Genomic DNA, 24,693 nt, shown 5'->3' on the forward strand with positions numbered 1-24,693 from the left:
CTAAGAAAAATCATGCTGGAGTAAGTATTCTGCAGATGATTCTTAATTCTGCAGGATTTATGCCCCAGTCTCAGCACTAGTTTTGCCTGGCACCAACTTGATATTTCTCTGCAGTAGCACACCAACATCTGGCCCAGCAAGCTGATAAATGCCAGGGGCTTTTAACCAAGCCAACACTTTCCAGAATGAACACATTTATTAAGCACATCAAACACTAATTTGCTCACTGTGCAAAGGCAGCCACCGAACTGGCACCAATACATACTTGAGCCTTCTGTTTTTTCCAATGGATGAGCTATGCACAATATGCTAAAGCTTTCTTCTTTTTCATTGTAGAAGGTTTCCTCAAACAGAACAGGTACCGAGAGATGATAATTAAAACCAGCTCCTAAAATGATGAGGTTTCCTTGTATGAAGATCTCCTGAAACAAAACGAAGAGCAGATTAAGTGTGAAACTCTGCCCAAAAAAAAAAGTTACTCTTTGGCTTCTACATTGTGTAGTTATATTTCCCAGGGGGAGAAGAGAAACTTGCAAGGCAAGAAAGCCCCAGATCATAAAATATCTCCATTCTCATGCTGTGGAGACACTGAAACACAGGCTCCTTCAGTCTTCAGTGGCTGGCTGAACCTTGCTTACAGGCACTTCCTTTACAAACCTACTAGAGGAGGTTTCAGACAATCACCAAGACCTGTTTGCACATTTTAGAGCACTTTTAGTAAATAGGAAATTAAAAACACCCAACAACTTCAGATCAGGACTTAACCCAGCTTCAGAAAAACACCACACACCTTGTCTGTATTTCTCATGCTCGGCTTTATATTCTCAGCAACTCCAGTGAGGACATCTGGAATAGGAAGATCCAGATGGCAGCCTGCAAACTATCTATAGTGCAAGCTATATGTCCAAATTCTCAGACTGTATTGCAAAATTACAAATGAAAACACTGGGACCCTATGCAGTGTCAGCCCTGCCTGCCTCTTCTGTAACCATTAGTTCACACAATCAGTCAGCAGCAGCAAATCACTTGCTGGAGTATCCCCAAGTCACATTCAGATATCAAAACAGAAATACCTTTCCATTTAAGGTCTGAAAATTTTCTTCCAGTGGCTTCAGAACATAAGATTCAAACTGGCAGGTAGAAAGACTGTTGCTTGAAAGGCTTCCTTTGCATGGAACTAGCACCTAAAAAAAGTTAAATCAGGCTTTAGAGAGAAATGTCATGTATTGCCAGCTATACATCAGTAGCTTTTGTCCTTCAGAGGCAAGCAATTAAATCAAGCTTATAAATATTTACTAGTAAACATATAGGAACTATAGGTGCTTTTATTTAAATAAAAAGGAAAGGCTACCACTAGAAACACAATTCAATAATTAACCCAGAAATTTCATTTAGTAACTTATATGAAAAAGGCTGACAGGTGCTACTGAAGCAAACAACACTAAGGGAAGTAAATTAAATCTTTAGTTACTTAGCACCAGTCACACAAATGACTTAAAATTAAGCAGCTAATAAAAAAGCAAAGTATATTTTCATACTAAAATGAAAATCCATCAGAAAGAAAAAAAAAATCTAAGATAAACACCTTGGGTTTACACCAACACATAAGCAATTTTGGACAAATTCTTAATTAGAAAGAAACAAATTTTATCATCAGGTAACAATAACCTCCATGTTTAATGGAGTCTCTACACACTTAATTGTGAATGAAGATTAATCGCAAAATACTCAGATCAGTAAATATTAAGGACTGGAGTTTTTATCACAGGTCAGTTTATTAGCTTTATTTTGCCACGTAAAATGCTGTCAAATGAGTAACTGCTTGTCCACCAGGCATTTCAAAAGGTCAATCCCATTAAAGTTATAAACTTGTGAGAGAATATGTAACCTCAGTTCAGAAAAAAGAAAATAAGCTTCCTGCAGAGTTTAGAAACAATACCAACCATAACTTTTTACTACCTTGCAATATATCAAGAGGTCCATTTTAGTAAATAATGTGCAACTTAAACTAAAGATTGTTCTGCTTCATTGCCAGGTTTTGTAGGCTTGAACTAATCTTTACATGTTTGCTAGCATACATATGATTAAAATTCAAATAGCTACTATTTACTAAGCAGCTTTTAAATACACTTTTTTATACTTACAATACCATGGAGTTCTGCAACTTTGCTGCATAGATCAGGACGTCGCTTCTGAATGGCCAAATAAAAAGGATTTTTCAAGATATCTTCATCATACATAGCCATATGGACTTCAGATATTCCAAGGAGAAGTTCTAAAACACATATGGAGAATGGTTGATGTATTATATGTGGTATCTGCTAAAACATAATATTTGGGAATAGCTAGGGGCAGTTTGATTCTCCTTGTCCACAAGGAAAAAGCAGTTTCAGGTCTTGATGTAAGTAGCCAATGGCATTGCTTAACTATTAACTACAGTTACTTAGAAGTTATTCAGACAGAATAATTTTCATGATTATACACTTCCAATCACACAGTTATCCCCAATGTCTCCTTAGGCCTTCCAAGTGTTAGAATCTAACTGTGAATACTGGAGAGGAGAAGTTAAGATCAGATTACCACTTTGATATACAAATGAACTTCTGCTGCTGAGATCTACAACGAGCCAAGAGACAACAGCTTTTTCACAGCAGATTCCACTGCACCACAGGACATTCATGCTGTTGCACTGTGCCCATGTAAGTCTTAAAACTCCCCTGTATAAGGATCACTGACACACATCAATGAGACATCCAGACAGTGTAACAGAAACCCTCGTGTAAGGCAATCCTCAGCTTTCCAGTGAAAGTTAGAGAGGTACACTAAAGATAGATGAGCAGCCATGTCGTAATTAAAAAGCCACCATGAAATTTATCATCATTTGTGGTCATCTCTACTCCCATGAAAACAGTCTCAGTGATTTGAGGTCAGGCTGGTAAGTAACATTTGGCCAACCAGAGAGCAAAAAAAGAGACTGGAAAGTGAAAATCCAACCTGTAAACATTGGAAATGCTGTCATTAGGTGTCACAGTGCCCTGGAAAAGATAATCCCTAAGATACCAGACTCTCAGCTGCTTGCTTCCTCAATTCCAATTCTCTATGACATATCCTAGCCACAAGGGCAGGAAAAACCCTACCAGGTCCTTCCTGGAAAAACTTCAGAATTTCTTTTTTTTAACAAGAATTGAGATTAACAGGCATACAAATGCTTAAATAACAAGCTTCCTGTATCTTTCCCTTCATGCAGCTTCCCTTAGTAATCAACAGAAGCTGTACAATTTTCTTATACAATTTCAGCTCTATATACTAAGAAAGGGTGAGCATAGCTAGAGACTTTAATTTGAGCACACCACCCTTACACAATCAGTATCCCCCTGTTTCCTCCAGTGCAGAATTATTCCTAGCACATTATTTGCTCAGTGTGAGCTCACTGTATGGCAGTTCAAGGGAGTGGAAAAACATACACCCAATTCCCATTGATTCCAGATAGCCTTTGAGTTGCAGCCATGCTGTCAACTGATCTACAACCTGGTAACTGAGCTGGGCTCTGGCCCCTCCTCCTAATCAGGCACAAGCAGAGTTCCCTTAGAGAGCTAAACACAAACACAACCAGTTAAAGCTGCAAGTCATTTCCACAATAAAGTTATCACCAGTTACAGCTTGGACAACCCCAGCCTGAACCACTGAAGTCTGGCAGTGGCAGGCAACTGCCTCGAGCAGTTTTCCTGCATCGTTCCAGACAAAATGGTCCATACATTTTCAAAGCATACAGTAAGACCAAGAGCTTCTATGAAAGATTACTTACTCAGTGCTCCCATATCAGCACAGCTATGCAGTTTGCTAACACAATGGGGAAGAAAATGTTTGCTCATTGACAACTTCAGAAGACAAACCAAGTTGAGTAATTAAAGACTGCAAACCTAGAAAAAGTCCACCTTAATCCAAGCTCAACACAAGCCAGCAACCTGCATCTGAAGCTTTGAAAGTTAGCCATGCCTTGGGCTCATCCCCTTGCATGGGGTCAAGGGAGGGGAATCTGTCCCTCTGTCCCGCTCAGGTGAGATTGCTCCTGCAGAGCTCCCTCCAGGCCTGGGGTCCCAGCACAAGGACACGGAGCTGTTGCAGCAAGTCCAGAGGAGAAGGAAAAAAGTGCTCCAGGGTCTGGAGCCCCTCTGCTCTGAGACAGGCAGAGAGAGCTGAGGGGGGAAGGGAAGGCTCCAGGGTGACCTTCTTGCACCTTCCAGTACCTAAACAGGCTGGAGAGAGACTTTGGACAAGGGCCTGGAATGACAGAACAAGGGGAAATGGCTTCCCACTAGAAGAGGGTGGATTTGGATTAAATGTAAGGACGAAATTGTTCCCTGTGAGGGTGGTGAGGCCCTGGCACAGGTTGCCCACAGAAGCTGTGGCTGCCCCATCCCTGGAAGTGTCCAAGGCCAGGCTGGACAGGGCCTGGAACAATGGGGGATAGTGGAAGGTGTCCCTGCCCATGGCAGGGGGGGTGGAATGAGATGAGCTTTAAGGTCCCTTCCAACCCAGATCAACGAATTCTACAATCCATGATCTGTCCTACCACAGTGTCTGGGTAAACAGGATGATCACCAGTAACTCCATCACATGATTACTATAAAGATTTCTTGGCAGGCAGCTGCAATCCAAGTTCAAGCTGTGGGCTTCTTCCTCAGCCAGTGCTGGGGGAAGGAGAAGAGGCAGCACAAGCCCTGTGGCAGGTCTGCTGCAGGAACACAGATGTCTCATTGTTGATCCACACAACAGCAGGGCTGAGACACAGCTTTATGAGCAGGACTAGTCAGCTACAAAAAATCCTGCCTGCTGAACATCTGGCTAGGCCACAATTCCAAGTAAGTCTTAATGACTGCAGCTTGCAGTCCAAACATGACTCAAAGACAAATTAGTATATATAACTAAATACAATTTAGCATAAGTCAAGCAGGGCTGTATGTACACATGTGTGCAACCTGAAAAATAGTTTGCCGCAGCAAGACTAGAGTCCCACATGCTTTTTTTTTGGATGGCTTTGGATGTTCCCATCCTCATCACAGGAGATGAACTGACTGGAGAAGAGCCTGAGGTAAGAAAGGCAAAGGAGCCCTGTAAGCAGAATCCAGCCCATGGAAGGCAGTGATGTTTATAATTAAGGAACTGCATGAAGCAGGTAAGGATTTTTTCCCCATATGTGGATCAAGCTTTCAGTGAAGGGCATTTTTCCCACATCTAAGTAGGCCTTAACTGAAGAAAACAGGCTTAGCTTACAGAACAGAAATACCTTTCAAAAGGGAAGATAAACACATGGCTTGGCAAAGCTGTCAAGTCTCTCACATTGTAAATCTCCAAGAATGCATCAGACAAACATTTACTAGAGGTGATAGTGGACATAACAAAGCTGTGAGGGTGGATTAGATGGTCTCTTTAGACACTTTTCAAATCAAGCTTTCATTAATGTAGTTGTCCCATTGAGGCATCTTCATCTGCTTTTAGTTTGGTGAATTCATGTATCTGGCCAAGCAGCAGAAGATGAGACTGCTGTGATCCTCCCCAAGACAGTGATGGAGAAGCTGTTAGCACACCACATACTGTGTCAGGGAAAAAAGCACATTGACACAAGAAGGCAACCAAGCATGAGACTGCAGTGCTAAAACTGCAGTGCACAAATGTCTCCCACAGCTTTATTGCCAGCCTTTCAGCCTAACAAATCTTCAAGTCCAAAAACTTCTTCCCATAACAGGAGGGGAAGGGAACACATACCATAAATCCTCCTCATCAAAAAACCTGTATCTCACCACCAAAAGCAAACCCCAACTGATAAGCTTTGTCTAGAAAGAAATTTAAAGTAACACTTCATTCCCTGGCAAAACAAGGGGAAGAGATTTATGTGAGGAGAAGTTTCCACAGAAAGCTTGACCACATGAAGCTTGCTGTCTGACTGACCTCTTAAATCACTGTCTGCACGTGAAAGAAACATGAACAGCTGGAGTACTTTAAGAATCGTTGCTGATGGACCATCATGGGAAGAGTTTGAAATTATCATCTTCACTTCCTGGTTCACGAGTTACACACCACAAATAACTATTTTTATACACTTAGGTGCAGCCACAGATTCTTTTACTACAGAACTACTGACAGGGTTGAATCACACTTGGAGCTCCAGCAAGGAGTGAAAAGAAACTGCATTCAAACATTGAATTCTGGCATTCCACTTACTGTAATGCACCTAAGGTGCCATTGGCATGCTCCAAGAAGGAAGGTAAAACTTCTAGTTCACGTGGTATTTGTCACCCTCCTTGAGCAGAGCAGATGGGAACTCTGAACTGCTCCCCTCATGCATGTTCCTACACAGCAGGAAACAACCCCCACTGGCCACATTAGTACTGTTTTGAAAAATCACAACTCTCAATTTCCTTCCCTTTTCTCTCTTACCCCTGCAGCTGTTCAGTGTCTCATTAGGGGATAGCTATCATCTGATTAAAATGTGGGTATGAAAAACAACAGGTAGAATACTTATTACCTAAGACAGTCTAGTTACTATATTCACTTGGCCCTCCAACCTCCCACAGCATTCTCCAGCGAGACAGAAGTGTGGATGTAGAAACAATTTAAGTCATCAAAAACAAACAAACAAAGAACACCAAGAAATCCAAAACAAAAAACCAAACCAAAACAATAACAACGGAAAAGCAAACCAAAGGAATTTAGTCTACGTATTCAAGACAGTACATTAAAGCTTCCCCAAAGCTCAGGCATTTTTGAGATTAAGTCAATTTCTTTCCACCCCAAAAGTTAAACGCATCTGAAAAATACTGGCTAATGCATTGTTGTAATTCCAGGAACACATTAGAATTCTCCATTAAGAGTTTGTCGGCAGAACACAACATCCAGCTTCAACCTAATTTAACTTGGGGGTGACACAGACTTACTTTTCTAGTTGCATCTTGGACAGTTTTAGATTTACTGAGAAAACAGAAAATACACAAAGCCTTATATCTATTACCAGAACTGACTAATGCTTAACAGAATGCTCATTAAAACTATCAAAAGCTATATTTGCTATGAAGTTCACTAAATTCTATCATGCTGAGCAGTAAAGCAATACTCGAGTACTAATGTTATGTAAAAGGTTTAAATTGAATCACTTCAGTGTATGGCTTCATGCCTGTAAATACAGAAATAGCTCAAATTGCTGGAAAAACAGAAGCTAGCTGGATCAGACAATCTAATAAGCATTATGTTACAGTTTAAAAAAAACCCCATAATCATAATCTTACAACAGACAAATCCTTTCTAGATCAAAAGCAGAGTGATAATTCTCATGATATAACTATGGTACAAAGGACAGCTCAAATGAAAAACACGGAATCTGAGCATGTCACTTTTCTCTAAAATACTGGAAATGAAGCATAATTACATTCAGTACTGAAAACAGTGAATAGGAATAAATTCTGACAGTTCATTTTGTCATTGATGGTGTTTTCTTTTAGAGATGAACAAGTGAGGGACCTTTTCCAAAGCTTGCAGGTTTCAGTTCCTTTTAAGAAGTACTTTGAAATTTAGACAAACAGCCACGAAAGCAGATGATGTCATTGTACTTGCATTGTTACTTGGCAGTTACCTCATGTCCACATTCAATTTGTACAACTATTTACTCAAACCTCAGGCACATCATCTTCTCAACATCCTGCTACATCCCTACTGAAGACTTAGCAAAACACACTGCAAAGAAAATGCCTTTCATAGCAGAATGAGAGACTGTGTATACAAACACTACATAGTCAATGCCGAGCAGCATAATATTCTGTGTTTTCACCATGGCATTTTAATGATAATTCAGCAGAACAAAGTAAAAACAGCTACCAAAGTTAGTAAAAATTACTAGCTTAGTTCAGTAACCCGAAATGTCTCCAGGACAGCAAGTTAGGATGTTACACTGGGATACTAACATCAAGTACCTCTGTGTCCTCCCCACACGCGTCCAGGTTCAAGGAAGCAGAATGCCATGTTCTCCAAAACCTTCAACATCAGATCTATTAGCATGGCAAGAAGCATAAGTTCACTCAATTCTACTTTACCAATACTGTCAAGTTTCATGTGACAACATCAACTTAGCTCACAATACCTACAACAGGAACAAGTAAGGCTTAGTAAAGCAGTAACTTGATATTTGCTGAAGTGCTCAAAATAATGAGTAAATGATAAGCGACTCATTACTCAACTAAAAGTTTCTCATAGCAGCAGAGAAATACACGTACAAAACTTTATCAGAAATGCATAATTCTAGCAAACCACACAGCTCCACAACAAAAAAAAAAGTAAAAGGAAGCAGCTGTCCCCAGTTCTGATTTTTCTTTTTTTAACAGAAGTGCTTTCCCCACACACCTTAAGAGCACCACTTGTTAGAAGGAACAGCCAAAGGTGAGCATATGTTAGTGCACTTTACAAGCAAACAGGAATCTAACACTGCAATTTAAGTAGTCTCAGTCCAAAAACTCAAGTTACCACTACAGTCCCTGTTTTACCAGTGCTATTACTCCTCAGGTTACTCTGCTTCTGGGCAGAAGTTACAATATGAACCTGAGTTCTACATCAGCATTCATCTCAAAATAAAAACAAATTATTTCTGTTTCTGAGCATTTAAAAAACCTAAAGGACGAGTGTTGAGCATCCTATGAAAAACACCTGACACATTCCAGTGCACCTTGTTCACCACGAGGTAGTAAATAAGTAATTCTATGCCTATCCTTTTAAATTCAGGTTCAGCTTGTACTGATTTCTATGAAACTGAAGTATGCCAGAGTAGCACCTCTGAATTACCAGATTACAAAGTGGTGAATTCACATCAGTCAGCTCAAGGCTAACTAGTAATCAGTGAAAAACTAAGTTTTATCATCCCAGAACACCAGTCTGGAAAAGAGGGGACATGAACATTCCAGGAAAATGTTAATTTCTCTCACCATCTTCCTTCCAGGCACACATTTCTTCCACTGAAGGGTTAAGAGCTGGCACAGGATCTCATGGCTTGGGTCTTGCCTCTACCCAACACCCCTCAAGCCTTTTCTAAGCCTGGCAGCTCTGACCCTGCTACCACTGCTCCCACCCTCCTTGGACAGGCCTCCCCCAGACCATGCAGCCCTGGGCAGTACCGAGCACATGGGCTTGTACCAGATCTTGCACAGCTTCTGATGAGCCCCTCCTCAAACTCCAGAGCTGAGTTCACTCAGGAAAAGTTGTAAGAAGGTTCACCCTTTATATTTTAACAGAGCATTTGCACCATCATTTGATGTGGACACATTTTTACTTGTCCCAGACATGAGGGCTTGACTCTTCCCAATCAATCGCTCCTTTCCTCCAGAGGAAGAACATTTCAATATGTGTGGATCATCCTTCAACAGCCAAGCTTCCCACTTCTATCCAGTTACTCCCACCTATTCAAGATCATCTTGCTTGTCATTAGCCTAGTATCAGGAACAAGCTGCATTCTCTTTTCACAACAGGGTAGACACTAGATTCCCATTTCTCACAGGTTTAGAAATCCACCAGAGTGGCTGCAATGAAGTTTCATTCTTTGTCTTACCACTACTGAAGCTGCATTACATTCTCTGATGCAGCTCTGAGCTACTCAAAGCAATCCCTAGAACAAAGTGCAAGCGCTGTTCAGTGAACCCCCAACAGTTACAAGGAACATTTAGAAGGAAAACATTAACAGCAAACACAAAGCTCCCAAAACAGCTTCCCAAACAAGGATGATTCCTTCAAATACTAGTGAGTGGTATTTAAGGTCACCTCCTCCTCAGGCTCTCAGAGGTTTCAGCACTTTGGTACTTCACTCCACTCTCTGAAGGGGAGGGGTAAATTCTCATGAAGTTGAAATATACAGAGGTCTACTTAAGCCAAATATTTTCATTCATTTAGGTGTTGGTGGAAGGGTAAGGAAGGCTGGAAAATGATTCAGCAGGTAAGCTCTAACTAGTAAAATAAATTATTGTACCCACCACTGGTGTATAAATGCTACATAATGCAACATGTAACAGCCTAATTAAGAGCTTCCTGAAAGTAAACATCATGATACAGAAGTATCACTCAAACATTCCCCCACAAAGTAAAGTAAGATTTTTGCTGTGGATCAAATCCCCTCACTACTTTGCAAGCAAAAATCTTAGAAAAAAGAAAATCACAGAATTCTAAGAAGTGCTTAGTTTATCAATGATTGGGGAGGGAAGAGATTAATGTCACTTTTCGTTTTCACTGTATTTCATCCTTATTTCCCTTCTTCTTTTCATAGTGGCTTCAAGCTTTCCCAGGCCACAGCAGTCTACAGACCAAACTTAGTATATGAGCTTAGTCCAAAAGCCCCTCAGATAAGGCTTACCAATCGTTTAAGCAAAACAAACTTGCATTTACCTAAAATTCCACTTGAAAGTATTAAAATGAGGCTATAACATTTAATTAGTGATGTTCAAGATGCCACACAGAATACTTTGCAAACAGTTTTAAGAGTACTGCACAGTAAGAATATGGTCATTAACATCTATTACAAGAAAGCCTTGCCACAGAACCAGGAAATACATTTCTTCTACTACTCATTATGCTGCTTCCTAAGTCAGTTCTAAGGATTTTTACCTCCATCCTAATAGCTTTCCCAGGATAGTATTTTGGCTAGTCAGCATCTTGTTTGAAAGCAGTATCAAGATGTGGATTTTCAGAACATCTTGCCTGACTGACAAACAACTGAATTTTAAGAGTTCCCACAATCTAAGCAAATTGTATAACTGCATGCAGCTGAACTTAAATTAGAACTAATCTAAATAACAGGCTCTTCCCACATGACACACCTAAACATGTACTTAGGCATGACCTGATACAGATTATGACTGCTACTACCTTCAGGTTTAAATAGTCACATGTTTCTGAACCAATACTCCGAGGGACTTTCAGAGAAGTGGCTTCCAGGTTCTCACACAACTTCAGTGCTCTGTGGCAGACTTTTAAACATTGCTAAAACAGACACACAAATATGCATAATTTAGTCAGCAATAAGCTTAACAATTATGTCACATAGGACTCCAGATTCAAACCCAGAGCTAATCCTTTTTCCACCTGACAATGATTAAGCAATTACAAGACTTCACTCACAATCAGGTCAAAATCATCCCTGTTTCCTTATTCCTACAAGGAAACAGACATGACTGGTTTGCTTCTTTTAGGCTACCAACATGTATTTTGATAGAAAGCTATTCAGTTTAGTTGGTAGTAATTTGATAATCTACACAAATTAAGAAGCAATTTCTTCCACAGGTAGCAACCTGCAGCAGAAGTTACGCAGGTTTTGGAACTAGGGCCAAAATTAAAGCAAGACAAATATAAACAAACAAAAACCCCCAGTCAGTAGAGTCCAAGCCACCAAAATCCAAAAGGAGGAACATAGTCTAGACAAGACTCCTCAGGCTAGGCTCAGCAGCAGAAAGCCAGTCTGCCTGGACTCTGTTCTTCATAGCAATTTATCTTGCTCATAACACACATCACCCTGCAAGGGCAGTGATAAAAGATAAGGGAACGGGTCATGCTCCCCTTCTTGGGGGACTCTTGTGGCTTCACAGCTTTTTCAAGCTCCTGTAGCATCACAAAACCACTCAGCTACCCACAAAAGCTGGGGCATACGTGGCAGCATACGTTGTGACAAGCAAGCTCTCCAGGAGCCCACTTGAGCAGACACATCAGGTGCTAGAGACAACACAGCTCAGTTCATCAAGTGGCACTCCACATTACCTCCATCCCTCTGGATGCACACATAAGCACGGCCTAGCACCCATCAGTGCTCACCGTGCTGTACCCAGCACACTGCCAAGGGCAGCTGGGGAAGCATCGCTTCTGACAGTGACAACTGGCGTGTTTCCTGCACTTCCTGATGTGCAGTTCCTTGACTTGAGCTAACTGCAGCTGCCCTGGACGGATCGCACGCCGGCCCTTCCTACGGGTGACAACAGCAAGCTCCTTCCCCAGCCGGGTCCCGGAGCGTCTGCGACACATAGGACAGCCGAGGGGCCGGGCAGGACCAACCTGCCGCGCACACTAGGGCTCAACACCGCGAGGACCGACCCTGCCGCAGTGACCATTGACCAGGGCCATGTGTCCGCACGGCCCGACCCCGCTGCGGTCCGGCCCGGGCGAAGGCCGAGCTGGCACAGCCCCACCGCCGCCCAGGCCGCGGCCGAGCGGCTCCCGGGGCACGGCACGGCGGGCCGGGAGCGCTCCTTGGTCCCACCCCGGCGGGACGGTCCCAGCGGGAGCCGCAGGCAGCCCGGAGCAGGAGCGCTACTCACACCAACACCACCGCCTCCCCGCTCCCCGGCCGCAGAGCCGCTGCCGCCCGCCTCCCCCGCCGCTCCGCGCCCCGGCCGAGCCCTACCGGGGTCCAGGGCGGGCCCAGCACGGCCACACGAAGCCAATGGCCGGGCAGCGGCGGGAGGGAAGCACGCAAGAAGCTGAGAGCACCGCGGAATTGCTGCCTGCGGAGGCGGAGCCTGCGAGGGCTTATAGGGCCGGGCCGGGCGCTCCCCGCCATGTGACCGCGCGGGCGCCCAGCTGGGGCGAGTTAAGTGGCGGCGGCGGGGACCGCCGGCTGCCCGGCTACCGCTCCCCAGAGCTTTAGCCTTGGCTTTTTTAATTTCATATTTTTTTCTCCTCCACCCTCGGCCCTTGGCACTTTTCAAACAGCAGCGCCCCGCTGAGCGCGGCGCAGACCGAGCCGCCCCGGTGGCGCTGCAGCCGGCGGTAGCGCGGGGAGCGATGCTGCCCGCCCGCCGCGGCTCCCCGCTGCCCGCCCGGGCTCCTGGAGGCGCCGGCACCGCCTGACCAGCCGGGTAACGGGGTGCTGGATGCAGGCGCGACCCGAAGGCAGCACTTGCCATGTGTGCTGGTAGCGCCCAGCTGTGGCAGCGCCCGGGGCCCAGCACCGGGTAAGTCAGGGCGGCACCGGGCACGGCCCCCACCGCCACCATGGTGAAGGAGGAGTGCAAGGCGCTGCTGGACGCGCTCAACAAGGTGACCGCCTGCTACCGGCACATGGTGCTGACCATCGGCGGCACCTCGGACTCCCAGAACCTGCGAGAGGAGCTCAAGAAAACCCGGCAGAAAGCTCAGGAGCTGGCGGTGGCCAACAGGAACAAGCTCACCACGGTCCTGAAGGACAAAAGCGTGAGTAAGGAAGATAAAGCCGAGTTTGAGAGGCTATGGGTGATTTTCTCCACGTGCCTAGAGATCCTGGAGATCGACATGAGGAGAGCCCTGGAGCTGGGCCACGAGTTCCCGCTAAACGTCCCCAAAAAACACCTGATCCAGACGGGCATGAGCGGGGGAACCTCCGGCGTGGCCGCCCGTGCCATGAGCGTCCAGAACATGAAATACGAGGCTGAGCACAACATAGACGTGGTGGATTTGAAAGACCTCGAGAACGAGATCAACCAGGTAGGAGAGATGATGTACGAGATGGAGATGAAGGTCAATGTCCCCCAGTGGACAGTAGAGGCTAAGCAAGACCCAGGGGCTGAACTGAAATCCACCATCAGCGTGGGTGCTTCTTCTATTGGCATGATCTCTGTGGAGGAAAATAAATCGTTCTGCGATATCAGCAAGGTTCTAGCTGGGATTATTTTCACTGCTGTGCTCATTATCGCCATTGTCCTGGCAGTGTGTGTGGTAAAACTGTCTTAGGGTGGTGCAAGCTGTGACACGAGCAACCCTCTCCAGCCTGTCTCTGGAGTGTTTCATGCCTCACCTTTACTTTCAAAACGTGTCACTTGGATGAGCTGAGAATTTAAAACGAGCACTTGAAAGAACAAAGCAGAACTCCTGCCTCTCGATGTCCTAAAACGTACTATTTGCTTCTTCATGCTCTTTGAAGAAAAGGGATGCAAATCAGCCCGCAGAATAGAATGTCTTCGTTTGCTGGACTTGTAACAGTTAAGCGAAGTATCAGGGTATTATCACTACTGACTGTAACAGGGATTTGCCTGCTATTAATAGATCACTATTCTCAGAAGCCTGTGGTTTTTGTTCTTCACTAGGCTCTGCTGTTTGCTGCTGGTCACTGTTTACAGTATTGCAGAGTAACATAAATTTGAAGGCTATCATGGGTGTTTTGTCTGACCAAGTGAAGAGAATACTTCTTTTTTCCCATCAAATACAAAAGTATTTATTGAGTGGAGGAAAAGGGTAAGGATGAAAACCCCAATAAAAGAATGTAACCAACCTCTATTTTAGACAAGTTAATGGTTGGGGAGGGGGGAGAAAAGAGACTGCTGATTGATACCGAGTACTGTTTGTTGATTTAGACTGGCTTGTACGGAACCCAGTTGCATGAATTGGCACAGCATATGTGAATGACTAATCGCTTTCCAAATCCAAATAGAAAAAAGGCAGAGTTGCATATTCATAAAAATACTAGCAAGCCTCATGGTTTTCATTCACATTTACCATAATTTTATCTTTCCCTGCAGAAAGGCTGATTCTTGCTACTGGTTCTAATTTTTCTTTCTGTAGCAGCAGCTTGCACTTCACGATTAATTATGAAAACAGGAGCAATGAATCTACCCACAGCAGTTGCAGTAACATTGGAAAATAGATTTTAGCAAAAAAAAAATTAAGTTAAAGCAGACCTTCCCAACGGGATCCCCTCTCCTGTTGACAGGCAGGGACTGATGCTTGAATGTGTACAGTCATATTTCTGCAAGCTCCCAAATTGCAGAAATCCAGACAAAGCTAAAAATGTGTCTCAGTTTCATACCTCAGTCGTGTCTGATTAATCATCTGGGAAGCAGGAAGCCTGTAGGCTTGGTCCCATTTGATAACACTACAATTCTGGGAGGGAAATGCAACAGCATAAAGCTTTCCAGTGCTTCCCTGTGGGATTTACATTTAAATGTAAAACTGTGGGAACTGACAGTTACTTAGCAGAGAAGCTTTACAATATTTGGTAAAAGGATTTATGTGTTATGGTATTCATTATTCTGGAAATACCTTCTAGTGCTGTGAATACACATTGTCCATTCAGGAATGCTTGGTACATGTGCTACGGTGCCATAGGTGTATGTATGGGGCACTCCACAGCCAAATATAAAGACCCCATAATATTGGGGTCTTAAGATGTTATTTTTCTTCATTGATTATTATGGGCACGTTATCAAAAAGTAATAATCGGACATGTTTTGTGAACAGTCTTCATGCTTGTTAAATAAAATTGACAACATGCATGAACACCTAATATTTTTAGTTAAGAACTAAACATACTTCAAAAAACTGCAGCAAACAGTTTATTCTTTAAAAGAACTGAATTTATGGGGGGAAAAAAAAAGTGTATTTGAATCTGGTCACTTGTAGGTGAGAAAAAAATAGTGGAGACCTGAATTCAAAGCTATAGATTATCCTTATGTTGGAGGATAATGTGAGTTCTGCATCCAGTCTAACTCCATTCTCTTGGGAATTCAGAGTGCTACAAGACAACTCCACATTCCTTTCTGTTGTGTTTCACTCATTCCATGGGATATGTTTTATGTGTAGTTAATCTATGTCCGTAGAGATCCCCGACAGCTTTATAACTAAGCCAGGTCTGTATTTATCAGTGCTACAGGTCCAGCCTGCCTAGACAAGGTGTAGTTGCTGAGTGTTCATTTAAATTGGATGATCTCCTTCAAAATCACAATGAGTAAACATATTTAAGGAAAATACAGCAAAATCTGCAGGAGAACATACCTATTTGGATTGCCACCACTTGTCATTAAGGATCTGTGGATATTCCCACTCTTTGCACTCTCACTTAGTTCAAGGGAAGGTGGAGAAGCAGTTGGGCTCTATTCTGTGCTTCCTGAAAACTCCATTTACCTTGTGAAATCAGACCATTTAACCACATGTTCTCAAACCCCAAGTAATGAATGCAAGTCTGTTTTCTGGTGGATAAGTAAATGGTAACACTGACAGCATTCATTACCTTTATCTTGATATCTTCCACACACCTAACCACAGATAAACAGTTTATCCACGCTTAGTTATGTAGAAGAATTTTTAAGAATAGGTCATCTTCAAAAGCAAGCCTCAGTGAGTGGGTAAACGGTAAGTTTTCACTCCATTGCTTTTTTTTTTTTAATTTGGATTTTTTGCTATAGGATTCAAAGAATTCCTATTAATAGCCTCTAAGTATATAAGTCTTGCTTTATTATGAATACGCACACAAGTACTATTTAAAGGATTGACCTTGGAAAAAGAATTTTCAAATTGTAAGACAAAGCTGGCTACAACTGAATTATCAGTAGTTTGTTCCTAAAAAATCTGTATCACCTTATATTTAGGCTATCTGAAATTAATAGATTAAGTAGAATTTTAAGAGAGGATTGGCACTGTCTACATGGATAAAGTGCCTGCCATTCATCTCTGTTGGGGCCCCTCTCCCAGGGCTAAGCTGAAAAGATACCTCCCTCACATCTCCTACACGTGTTCGTTCCACCTGACAGACTTTGGCACAACACTGCACAAAACCAAAATAAAATGAAACCACCATTGCCCAAAAGTACTGAGGCTTCCTTTAAATTAAGAAATAGAGATTTGCAGTCTTCATTTTTTTCCCCTACTGAAATGCAACTGGAAGGAGACTGGAAATGTTATTTTGTAAGTGAAAAATGGGAATTCATACTTCAAAGTACTCTATATTGAAGCAGCATGATGAAAAAGCACATACTCTCATGCTGATTGCTGAGAATGTAATTGCAGTACAAAAGAAGATGGTCATTGCTTAATTAATATCAGTGTTGATCTACTTCAGTTCTTTTGTCTTTATTCACAGAATACACACATTAAATTTGCTGTATACTAAAATCTTATTCCTGACTTGAATTACACTGCTTTTGCCTGTGCATGGGTGGTATTTTCTACACTTTGAATAATGCAAACCTGTTACTGTCACTATTTATTTAACTTAAAATAAAGTACCTCCTTATAACTTACTGGTTTGCTTGCAGCAGTAATTCAAACCAAACAAAACCTGTCGGAGCAAGTCCAGAGGAGGCCATAAAGTTGATTAGAGGGATAAAGCACCTCTGCTGTGAGGAAAGGCTGGGAGAATTGGGATTGTTCAGCCTGGAGAAGACAAACTTTGGGGTGACCCAATAGTGGCCTTCCAGTTCCTGAAGGAAGCCTGCAAGAAAGATGAAGAGAGACTATTTATAAGGGATGGAGTGACAAGGGCGAATGGCTTCACACTGCCAGAGAGTTGGCTCAGATGAGATACTGGGAAGAAATTGTTCCATGTGAGGGTGGGAGGCCCTGGCACAGGTTGTCCAGAGAAGCTGTGGCTGCCCCATCCCTGGAAGTGTCCAAGGCCAGGCTGAAGAGGGCCTGGCACAACCTGATCTCACAAAGGTGTCCCTGCCCTTGGCAGGGGTTGAAGCCAGATGATCTTTAAGGTCTCTTCCAACTCAAACCATTCTATGATTCTTTGAAAAGCTGGAATATTAATAAAGCTTGTCTATAGTAGGCTCTTCTAAACTGAAGTTCCTGCTTCAACCATAGTAATAAAAGTAATGTGCTACATCCTCTCATTAGTTTTGTTTGCAGCTTCTCAAGCTCCCAAAGTTGAATAGTGATGTAGCTTAACTTATACTGCCAGGGAATCAGCAGTCTGAAAAGTCAAGAAATCCCTGCCTTAGGAAACAGCTACAATGACATTTAGGCTAACAGATGATGCTGCCTTCAGCACTGCTTGTCCAGTGTTCAGTACAGAACCATTGGCTTGGACAATCTGAAAACCAGAGAACACACTAGACTGGACTAACAATTGGATTCTCCTTGAGTTACGATCCAAACTCTGTCGCTTTCAGCCAGCAAAGCTGGCATTTACTTTAGCAAAAGATACACATGACCTAAGGAGTGTAAAACTTGGTCCTGTGCTTTTGGTGGCACCAATGATCAACAAACTAGCAGAACTGAGTCTGCAAAATGCAGCAATTTGTAATTTCATTCCAGGATTTCCAGTCTATCACCATAAAAGCCCATTATACTGTTATCTAGTTTAGTAACAAAAGGAACACAGGACCACAATTAAAGTGATTCTCCTTATCTTGCAAACAAAGTAACATTAAACTTCAGCACTATGAATATAAAACAAAATTATTTTCAAAATTCTTCATGTAAACATGAAAATAGTTTTTACAGTAATGCAATTACTTAAAACTGGACTAAATGACTGATGTAATTAGCCTTCAGATTAAAAATTAAACATGTGCTTATTGTTTGTAGAGAGGATTGGTGACGGGCTTGCTTTTCCTTCTCTGGAAGGTTTGTGTTGTTTATGTATGCTTTCCAGAAATACCTTCTATTTAAATGCTAATGGAACTCCTAGTCAACATATTTACCCTTCACAAATTTTCATTATGTAAAAAGTCATTCAGTAAAACCAGTGGATTACAGATCTCTAAGTGCTTTCTCTCAATACGATTATGTAAGTCTTTTAATGCAGGAAGAGATCTGGACAAAATAGTGCACACGTGAGCAGCATTTGCTATGGTAAGTGTACAATAAAAGTGGGATTAGAAAATAATGTCTTTCATATAAAATTATCCATGTGTGTTTAGGGAAGAACAAAAGAAGAAAGGAGATGGATGTATTTAGTAAATAGCAAAGTTTACTTTTTGTTATATACAACAGCCTCCCAATCTTAAACTACAGCCTCTCTAAAAAAAAAGGAAGTGTCTTATGCCCAGTGGGACAAAGTATATAAAATATCCCTGAGTGGAACTGACTATCTGATTAACTCGTACAAAGAGTAAAAATATTTTAATTTGCTACATGTTTTTATCCATTTTACAAAAGACAATCTTTCTCTCCCTTGGTTTCACACTACAAGGGACTTTCTTCTGGAAGAAGGCAGTCCCACATGGCTGGATTCCATCATCCATCCTTACAGCTTTGTGCTGTGGTACTGGGTGCAGTTGGGATGCAGCTTCAGCAGCGGCCACTGCCGAACCTGTGGAAAGGTCACATGGCATTTAACCAGCATCGGGGCTCTGGTGGATCCTCTCAGCCAGCCAAGCACGAGCGTTTCATGCTGGAAGCAATGGGACTGGAAGCCAGGCAGGCAAACACAAATCCAGTCGCAGCATCTCTGAAACTGTTGCCCACAGAGGCCACTTCCCAAATGCAACTATGTTTATTGCTCAGTTCCAGCCGTTTGTCAGAATATCTACTGTGATTTACCAGAGTGACAGAAATTGGCTTCTCAACCCTCCAGGGTCAGGTGGGTTTTTGTTTTGTTCTCTTTCATTGAATTGTATGTTTTCTTTTATTTACACTGCACTACATGACATTATTTATCGTACACTTAATAGTAACATCTCCACCAAATTAAACAAACTCACAAATCCTCTCAAAGCTAGTTATAATTCAGCTGCACAGAAATGAAAGTCTCAGTTATGGTATAAATGTGGTCTGTTATTTTGATCATTTCCACTGTGCATGAAATTACTGCTGGAGTCTCTGATCAGTCAAGTCTGTCTCTCGCACACAAATGTTCAAATAACACACACAGCTGAATTCACTGATGTGCCACAGCACTAAGAAACCACACAGCCAAAAAGCTGACTTTAAAAAACATGGCGTTTTTGAAAGAATAGTAAACCTCATTTCATCTATAATTGTCTCAGGGAAAAAAAATTCAAATGCAATTCCTTTGTGTGATCCAGAAGAATCTATACATAATCTATACATAAATAGCATAAAACTTGGGGAAAAGAAGGAAGAAAGGAGGAAATAAGAAAAAAAGGACAAAAGAAAATACTTAACTATTTATACTGTATAAAATGACTGAGGCCTACCAGAGACAGCAAACATGATACTCCCTTAGCAACTTAATCTAATATGCTAATTGCAGGTGTAACTTAAACTATACACATTTGAATTCTGGGTCCTGGAGGGAATGCTCCAAATGATTCCTCAAACATGCCATCAGTACTCAGTCTGGCACGAAATTACATGTGTGAAAACTATTCATGTAATTAAAAGATGCAGAATTAGAACCATAATTTCTGTTTCCATAAAACATGTAATCCATTATGCACCTGTTGGAAGGAGAACAGTTCCAGTTGTTAATACTATCTGTAACCTGGTTTTCTCACCTGCCTAATTGTTGGAATATCATTTTGTATGAAGTTAGCTGTTTTTTTTATTTTTCCTTTTAGTCAATTGATATAATGGTGTTATAATCATAAACCTGCATTTCCTAGGTTTGACATTTATTCACAATTTGGAAACAATACTTGAAAACCTATACAGTGAATAATCTATTTACTTTTTATATTAATTATTAAGTCTGCCTATTTGTTGATATTATATGAGCTGAAAGTTTTAGCATGTCATTTTGAAATGACCTGGAGGTATTTGAAATACCATTTGAAAATAGCTGGAGGCAATTAAAAGATGTGATGTGGCACTAGGGGACACGGTTTAGTGGTGGACTTGGCAGTGCTGGGTTTGTGGTTGGACTCAATGATCTTGGGGGTTTTTTTCCCAACCTAAATGATTCTGTGATTCTACAACACTCAAAATAAGCCAGTTTAGGAAGCAGTAGAAAAGCCTAGTGAAATCTGCATTTTTTGGTACTCAAAATAGTCAAAATTCAATATTGTAGATATTACATCTGGATGGGGACAAAGATGCATCTAAATTAAACCAAGAACTGACTTAGTATAATCATTTCCAACTCACAGGATTGCATGTAAACTAAATTAAATGATAAAATGTTGGTGGACCTTGTTTTTAATCTGAAATTAATTATTACAGTGGTGAGATCTGCACTGACCTGTCTGGGCAAAATAATTTATGCAATGATGTAACAAAAGGAATGAAGTCATTCTATTGCTAACCACGTACAAAAAAACCCCAGAAAGTTAATTTGACAATCATTTCCATATATCTAGTGACCTGAACCCTTTTTTTTTAAACAAACTTATGCTTTCTTTTTCTTGTAAGGCAGTAAGTGAAGTGTAGAGAAAAATGTTGAAGTAACCTCTGCATTGCTGAAATATGATGCCACAAAGAATTATTATCACTGCAATAATCTTATGGTATTTCATTTGATGCAAGCTTTGCATCACTCAGAAGGGTTTTTTTTTCAATACAACATAATCCGGTTTTGAAACCAACCTAAAATACAGAAGTATTTGGGGTCCATTAGGTAAACAATCGTATGTTCTGGCATACAAGAAGAATGAAAGACAGCTGAATTCTTAACTTTTTTAGCAAAAATACCTTTTTTCTTTTTTTAATCATTTAATTTGAAGGGGACCTCTGACTCTTCAGCCTTCTGTTACATTTGACTGAGTGTCACACATGTATCTAGCTAATTCCTGCTATGGGGAGACTTCTCTCCACACTAAAGTGCCCTGTATTCCCAGCCTACAACTGGCCCTTGAAGTATGTCCTTGTGCTGGAATCCTTACACACAGTAATGCAATAAACTGGTATCTTGCTTGAGGATTAGTAATAGATTTCCTCAGATTTTCTCCTTTTTTCTGAAGTCACTCATAAGGCTATAGAAATTTTAAGTACAAGTGAGATGAGCTCTGCATGCCAGCAGAACAGATTGAAGAAAAAAATCATCTAAGTTGGAGATGCTCTATAGATAACCTTACACCTAATTTGCCTGTAAGACTTGTTCTATATTCATGTGAGCTACCTCCAGCAGGTCAGCTATAACTTTGAGGGGGCAGATATATACTCAAAGACCTTATCTTTTTCCTTTCTTAGCAGGAAACTGGAAGGGAGCAAAACATCCCTTTGCATCCTTTATCTTTGCTCAGAGAGTTTCTGAGTGTTCATTCTCAGAACCTCCTGCCACCTCTGGTCCTGATAAGTGGGTCAGTTAAAGACACACATGCTCCTGGAATTTCACATGAGATGACTTCAGCTTGGCCGTGGATGGGTATTGAACTACTCTTCCTAAGACAATACTGAAAGGAAGTCAAAAAAATTGCCAGCAATAGGGTGAATCTGCTGACCCTCAGATAAGAAATGGCACCTTCTTAAGCAGAACAGGTGCCTTATATACCCCCGAAATGTGTGGAAAAATGCAGCAAGTGGAGTAGGGAAGGAAGTTTACCTTAGCTTGCACTTGGCTGCCTTTGGGTCCAAAGGACTGCTCTGAATGCTGAGCTCTAGTCCTGGAGAGAGCTGTAACCCCAGCACTGCAGCTCTAGGCCAGCCCTGGCATTCTCTGTGTGTCTGAGGCTGCAGACAGCAGTGTTGTGCCAGCCACACATCCCATTTCCACTCCCCTGCAAGAATGCCTACAGAACCAGACCCGCAAGGTTTAATACCAGTGGATGCCAATGAAACCAGAGGAGGCCACCGAGTTGATCAGAGGGATAAAGCACTTCTGCTATGAGGAAAGGCTGAGAGAATTGGGATTGTTCAGCATGGAGAAGTTTTAGGGTGACCTAATTGTGGCCTTCCAGTGCCTGAAGGGAGCCTGCAAGAAAGATGAAGAGAGACTATTTACAAGGGCCTGGAGGTACAAGGGGGAATGGCATGAACTTGAGAGAGAGCAGGTTTAGATGGGATATTAGGAAGAAATTGTTCCCTGTGAGGGAGAAGCTGTGGCTGCCCCATCCCTGGAAGTGTCCAAGGCCAGGTTGGACAGGGCTTGGAGCAACGTGGGATAGTGAAAGGTGTCCCTGCCATGGCAGAGGGGGTAACCAGGTGATCTTTACGGTCCCTTACAACCCAGACCTTTCTATGATCCTATGCCTTGTTTACCAGGATGTCCCTGCTTTACATACTAGCACTTGTGAGACTTTAGACTGTCCTAGATAAAAACAAACAAACAAACTTTCCATTTAGAAACTTGAGGCAACACTATAATCATTGCTATTCTCTAGTATCAGATTTTCCTAGATATGTTCTGAAACAATGTTCCAGGGCTATCAGACATTACATTTTTGCCATAGTAAGACACTTTTGTATATGTGCTGGTATTATATCTGATTTGAAAGTGACACCATTCATTATTGGTACATGAGTACTTTCTACTTAAAATGCCTTTATGCTAAAATGATCTGACATAATGGACCCTAAATCTTTTTGATTAGCCATCAAGCTCATTGGATGTTAAATCTTGAAAAACCTCAGTAGTTTATTAATATTTCACCAGTAAAGCAGCTTTTAGGCAAAGCACATTCCTAACAACATGTATACTTAACACAGTAAAATGGTTAACTACACAAAGAGTGCGAAAGTCAAACAAATACCAAGGTGAATGTCACGATTTTAGGTTCAAAGTGCCTTCTAGTAGAAAACAGGCACATTAATGGGCCTTGTGCTTCCACAGCCTAGGGTGGTAATTACTAATGAGAAAAAACTATTAAATTAGTGAGAAAAAGGGTGGCTCAAGTTACAAGATGTCATTGGTTTTGCTTGTATATTCGGTGATAAGCAAGGGAAGGAGAGGGAAGCATGCTTGTCTATTGTGTGGTCGTTCATTTTAGCAGCATCAGCTGGGTTGGCTGACCTGCCCTGCTCACTGCAGTCTGGCACCAGGGTGAGCTTACGGCCCAGCTATGTCTGGGCATACCTCAAGGTCCTTTTTGGGTTTGTCAATTGATGTGATCCAGCATCCCACTGGTTCAGTTGCTTCTTAACTTCATTTCAGCTCCAGTGACACACATCTCACACGTATCAAGTGCAAGCTCAAATATAAAATCAAACTGATAGGTTGTCAGAAGCACGTACAGGCACATGGGTATTTGCTAAATGCAATCTGGCAAGAGAAGGATTATGGATAGGAGGAGGATTTTCCATGTTCCATGCAAACACTATTCTAACAAAACTTCTCAACCTGTGTCATCAGCTTTTTTCTGCTTAAATTTCTTACAGATTAAAGAAAATTGAGGAATCAAAATCAGTCAACAAAATAAAATGTTTCCTAATGGTTCAAAAAACCTTTTTAGGATCTTGCTACCTTGCTGAATATTTTTTTCTCAGGTAACAAGGTACTCAAAAACCTCAAAACATAAGAGTTCTGTAATAATTAACTAAAACTCTTCATACTCTTCCCCTTTGAAGTGTACTAGAACAAATTCAAACAACTTGTCAAACGTCACGTTTAACTACAGACCTAAAATGACTTTTGCTGTCAGCATGGCTCGCTATGGAATTGAGATAAGCAGATTTCTGTGAGGCCAGCTGGCGGGTCAGCAGCAGTATTACCATCATAAATCCGAGTCCTTGGCTCCTGACCCCGTGCTGACTCCCGGGAATGTAACCACAGGCGCTTCACCTGTGCTCCGGAAGATTCTGGGCTCCGAGGAAGCTCCTCGGCATTTGCACCTTGTGGCGCTGTAAATGCACTCCGTGCTGTGAACCCCCAGGAAGCGCGAGCTACCCCAGGCCGCAGCTTCCCAGGCCACTTAAAGCCATCGCCTCGTTTCTCCCGGCCATCGCTGTCTTAAACCCTCTGTATTTCCCTAAGCACTCGCCCGCTGAGGGCACCCGCTACTTACCGGCTTAGGGCTGCGGAGGGCTGAGGCATCACGGCTCCCGGCCCGCCTCCTGCGGCCCTCCCCCGGCACCGTCCCGCCCCGCGGCTGCAGTGGCTCCTCCGGGGGCGCAGGCGGCGGTGCCGCCCGGCCGCACCAGCGCCCTCCG

At 42.3% G+C, this 24,693-nt stretch overlaps 2 protein-coding genes across 6 annotated transcripts in view; one reads left to right on the forward strand and one right to left on the reverse strand.

Moving 5' to 3' along the window:
* ANKRD27 (ankyrin repeat domain 27) overlaps positions 1-24,624 on the reverse strand; it is a 55,058-nt gene extending 30,434 nt beyond the window's left edge. For 2 of the 5 annotated variants that reach the window (XM_069026554.1, XM_069026553.1), the window contains exons 1-4: positions 12,419-12,530; positions 2,145-2,275; positions 1,074-1,184; positions 266-422 (exon numbers count right to left, since the gene is read on the reverse strand). In XM_069026554.1, the coding sequence (XP_068882655.1) occupies positions 266-422; positions 1,074-1,184; positions 2,145-2,246 (370 nt within the window). In that variant the 5' untranslated portion in view covers positions 2,247-2,275; positions 12,419-12,530. Of the gene's footprint in view, positions 1-265; positions 423-1,073; positions 1,185-2,144; positions 2,276-10,632; positions 10,654-10,893; positions 10,985-12,418; positions 12,531-24,548 lie in introns of those variants that run through there. The other 3 variants (XM_069026556.1, XM_069026555.1, XM_069026557.1) reach the window with 3 other exon arrangements.
* RGS9BP (regulator of G protein signaling 9 binding protein) lies at positions 12,917-17,003 on the forward strand. Its single transcript, XM_069026560.1, has one exon. It carries the CDS (start codon positions 13,009-13,011, stop codon positions 13,720-13,722), a length of 714 nt encoding a protein of 237 aa, XP_068882661.1. The 5' UTR covers positions 12,917-13,008; the 3' UTR covers positions 13,723-17,003.
* Positions 24,625-24,693: the final 69 nt, after the last annotated feature.

The sequence above is a fragment of the Aphelocoma coerulescens genome, chromosome 11 (assembly GCF_041296385.1).
Source record: "Aphelocoma coerulescens isolate FSJ_1873_10779 chromosome 11, UR_Acoe_1.0, whole genome shotgun sequence".
Lineage (NCBI taxonomy): Eukaryota > Metazoa > Chordata > Aves > Passeriformes > Corvidae > Aphelocoma > Aphelocoma coerulescens.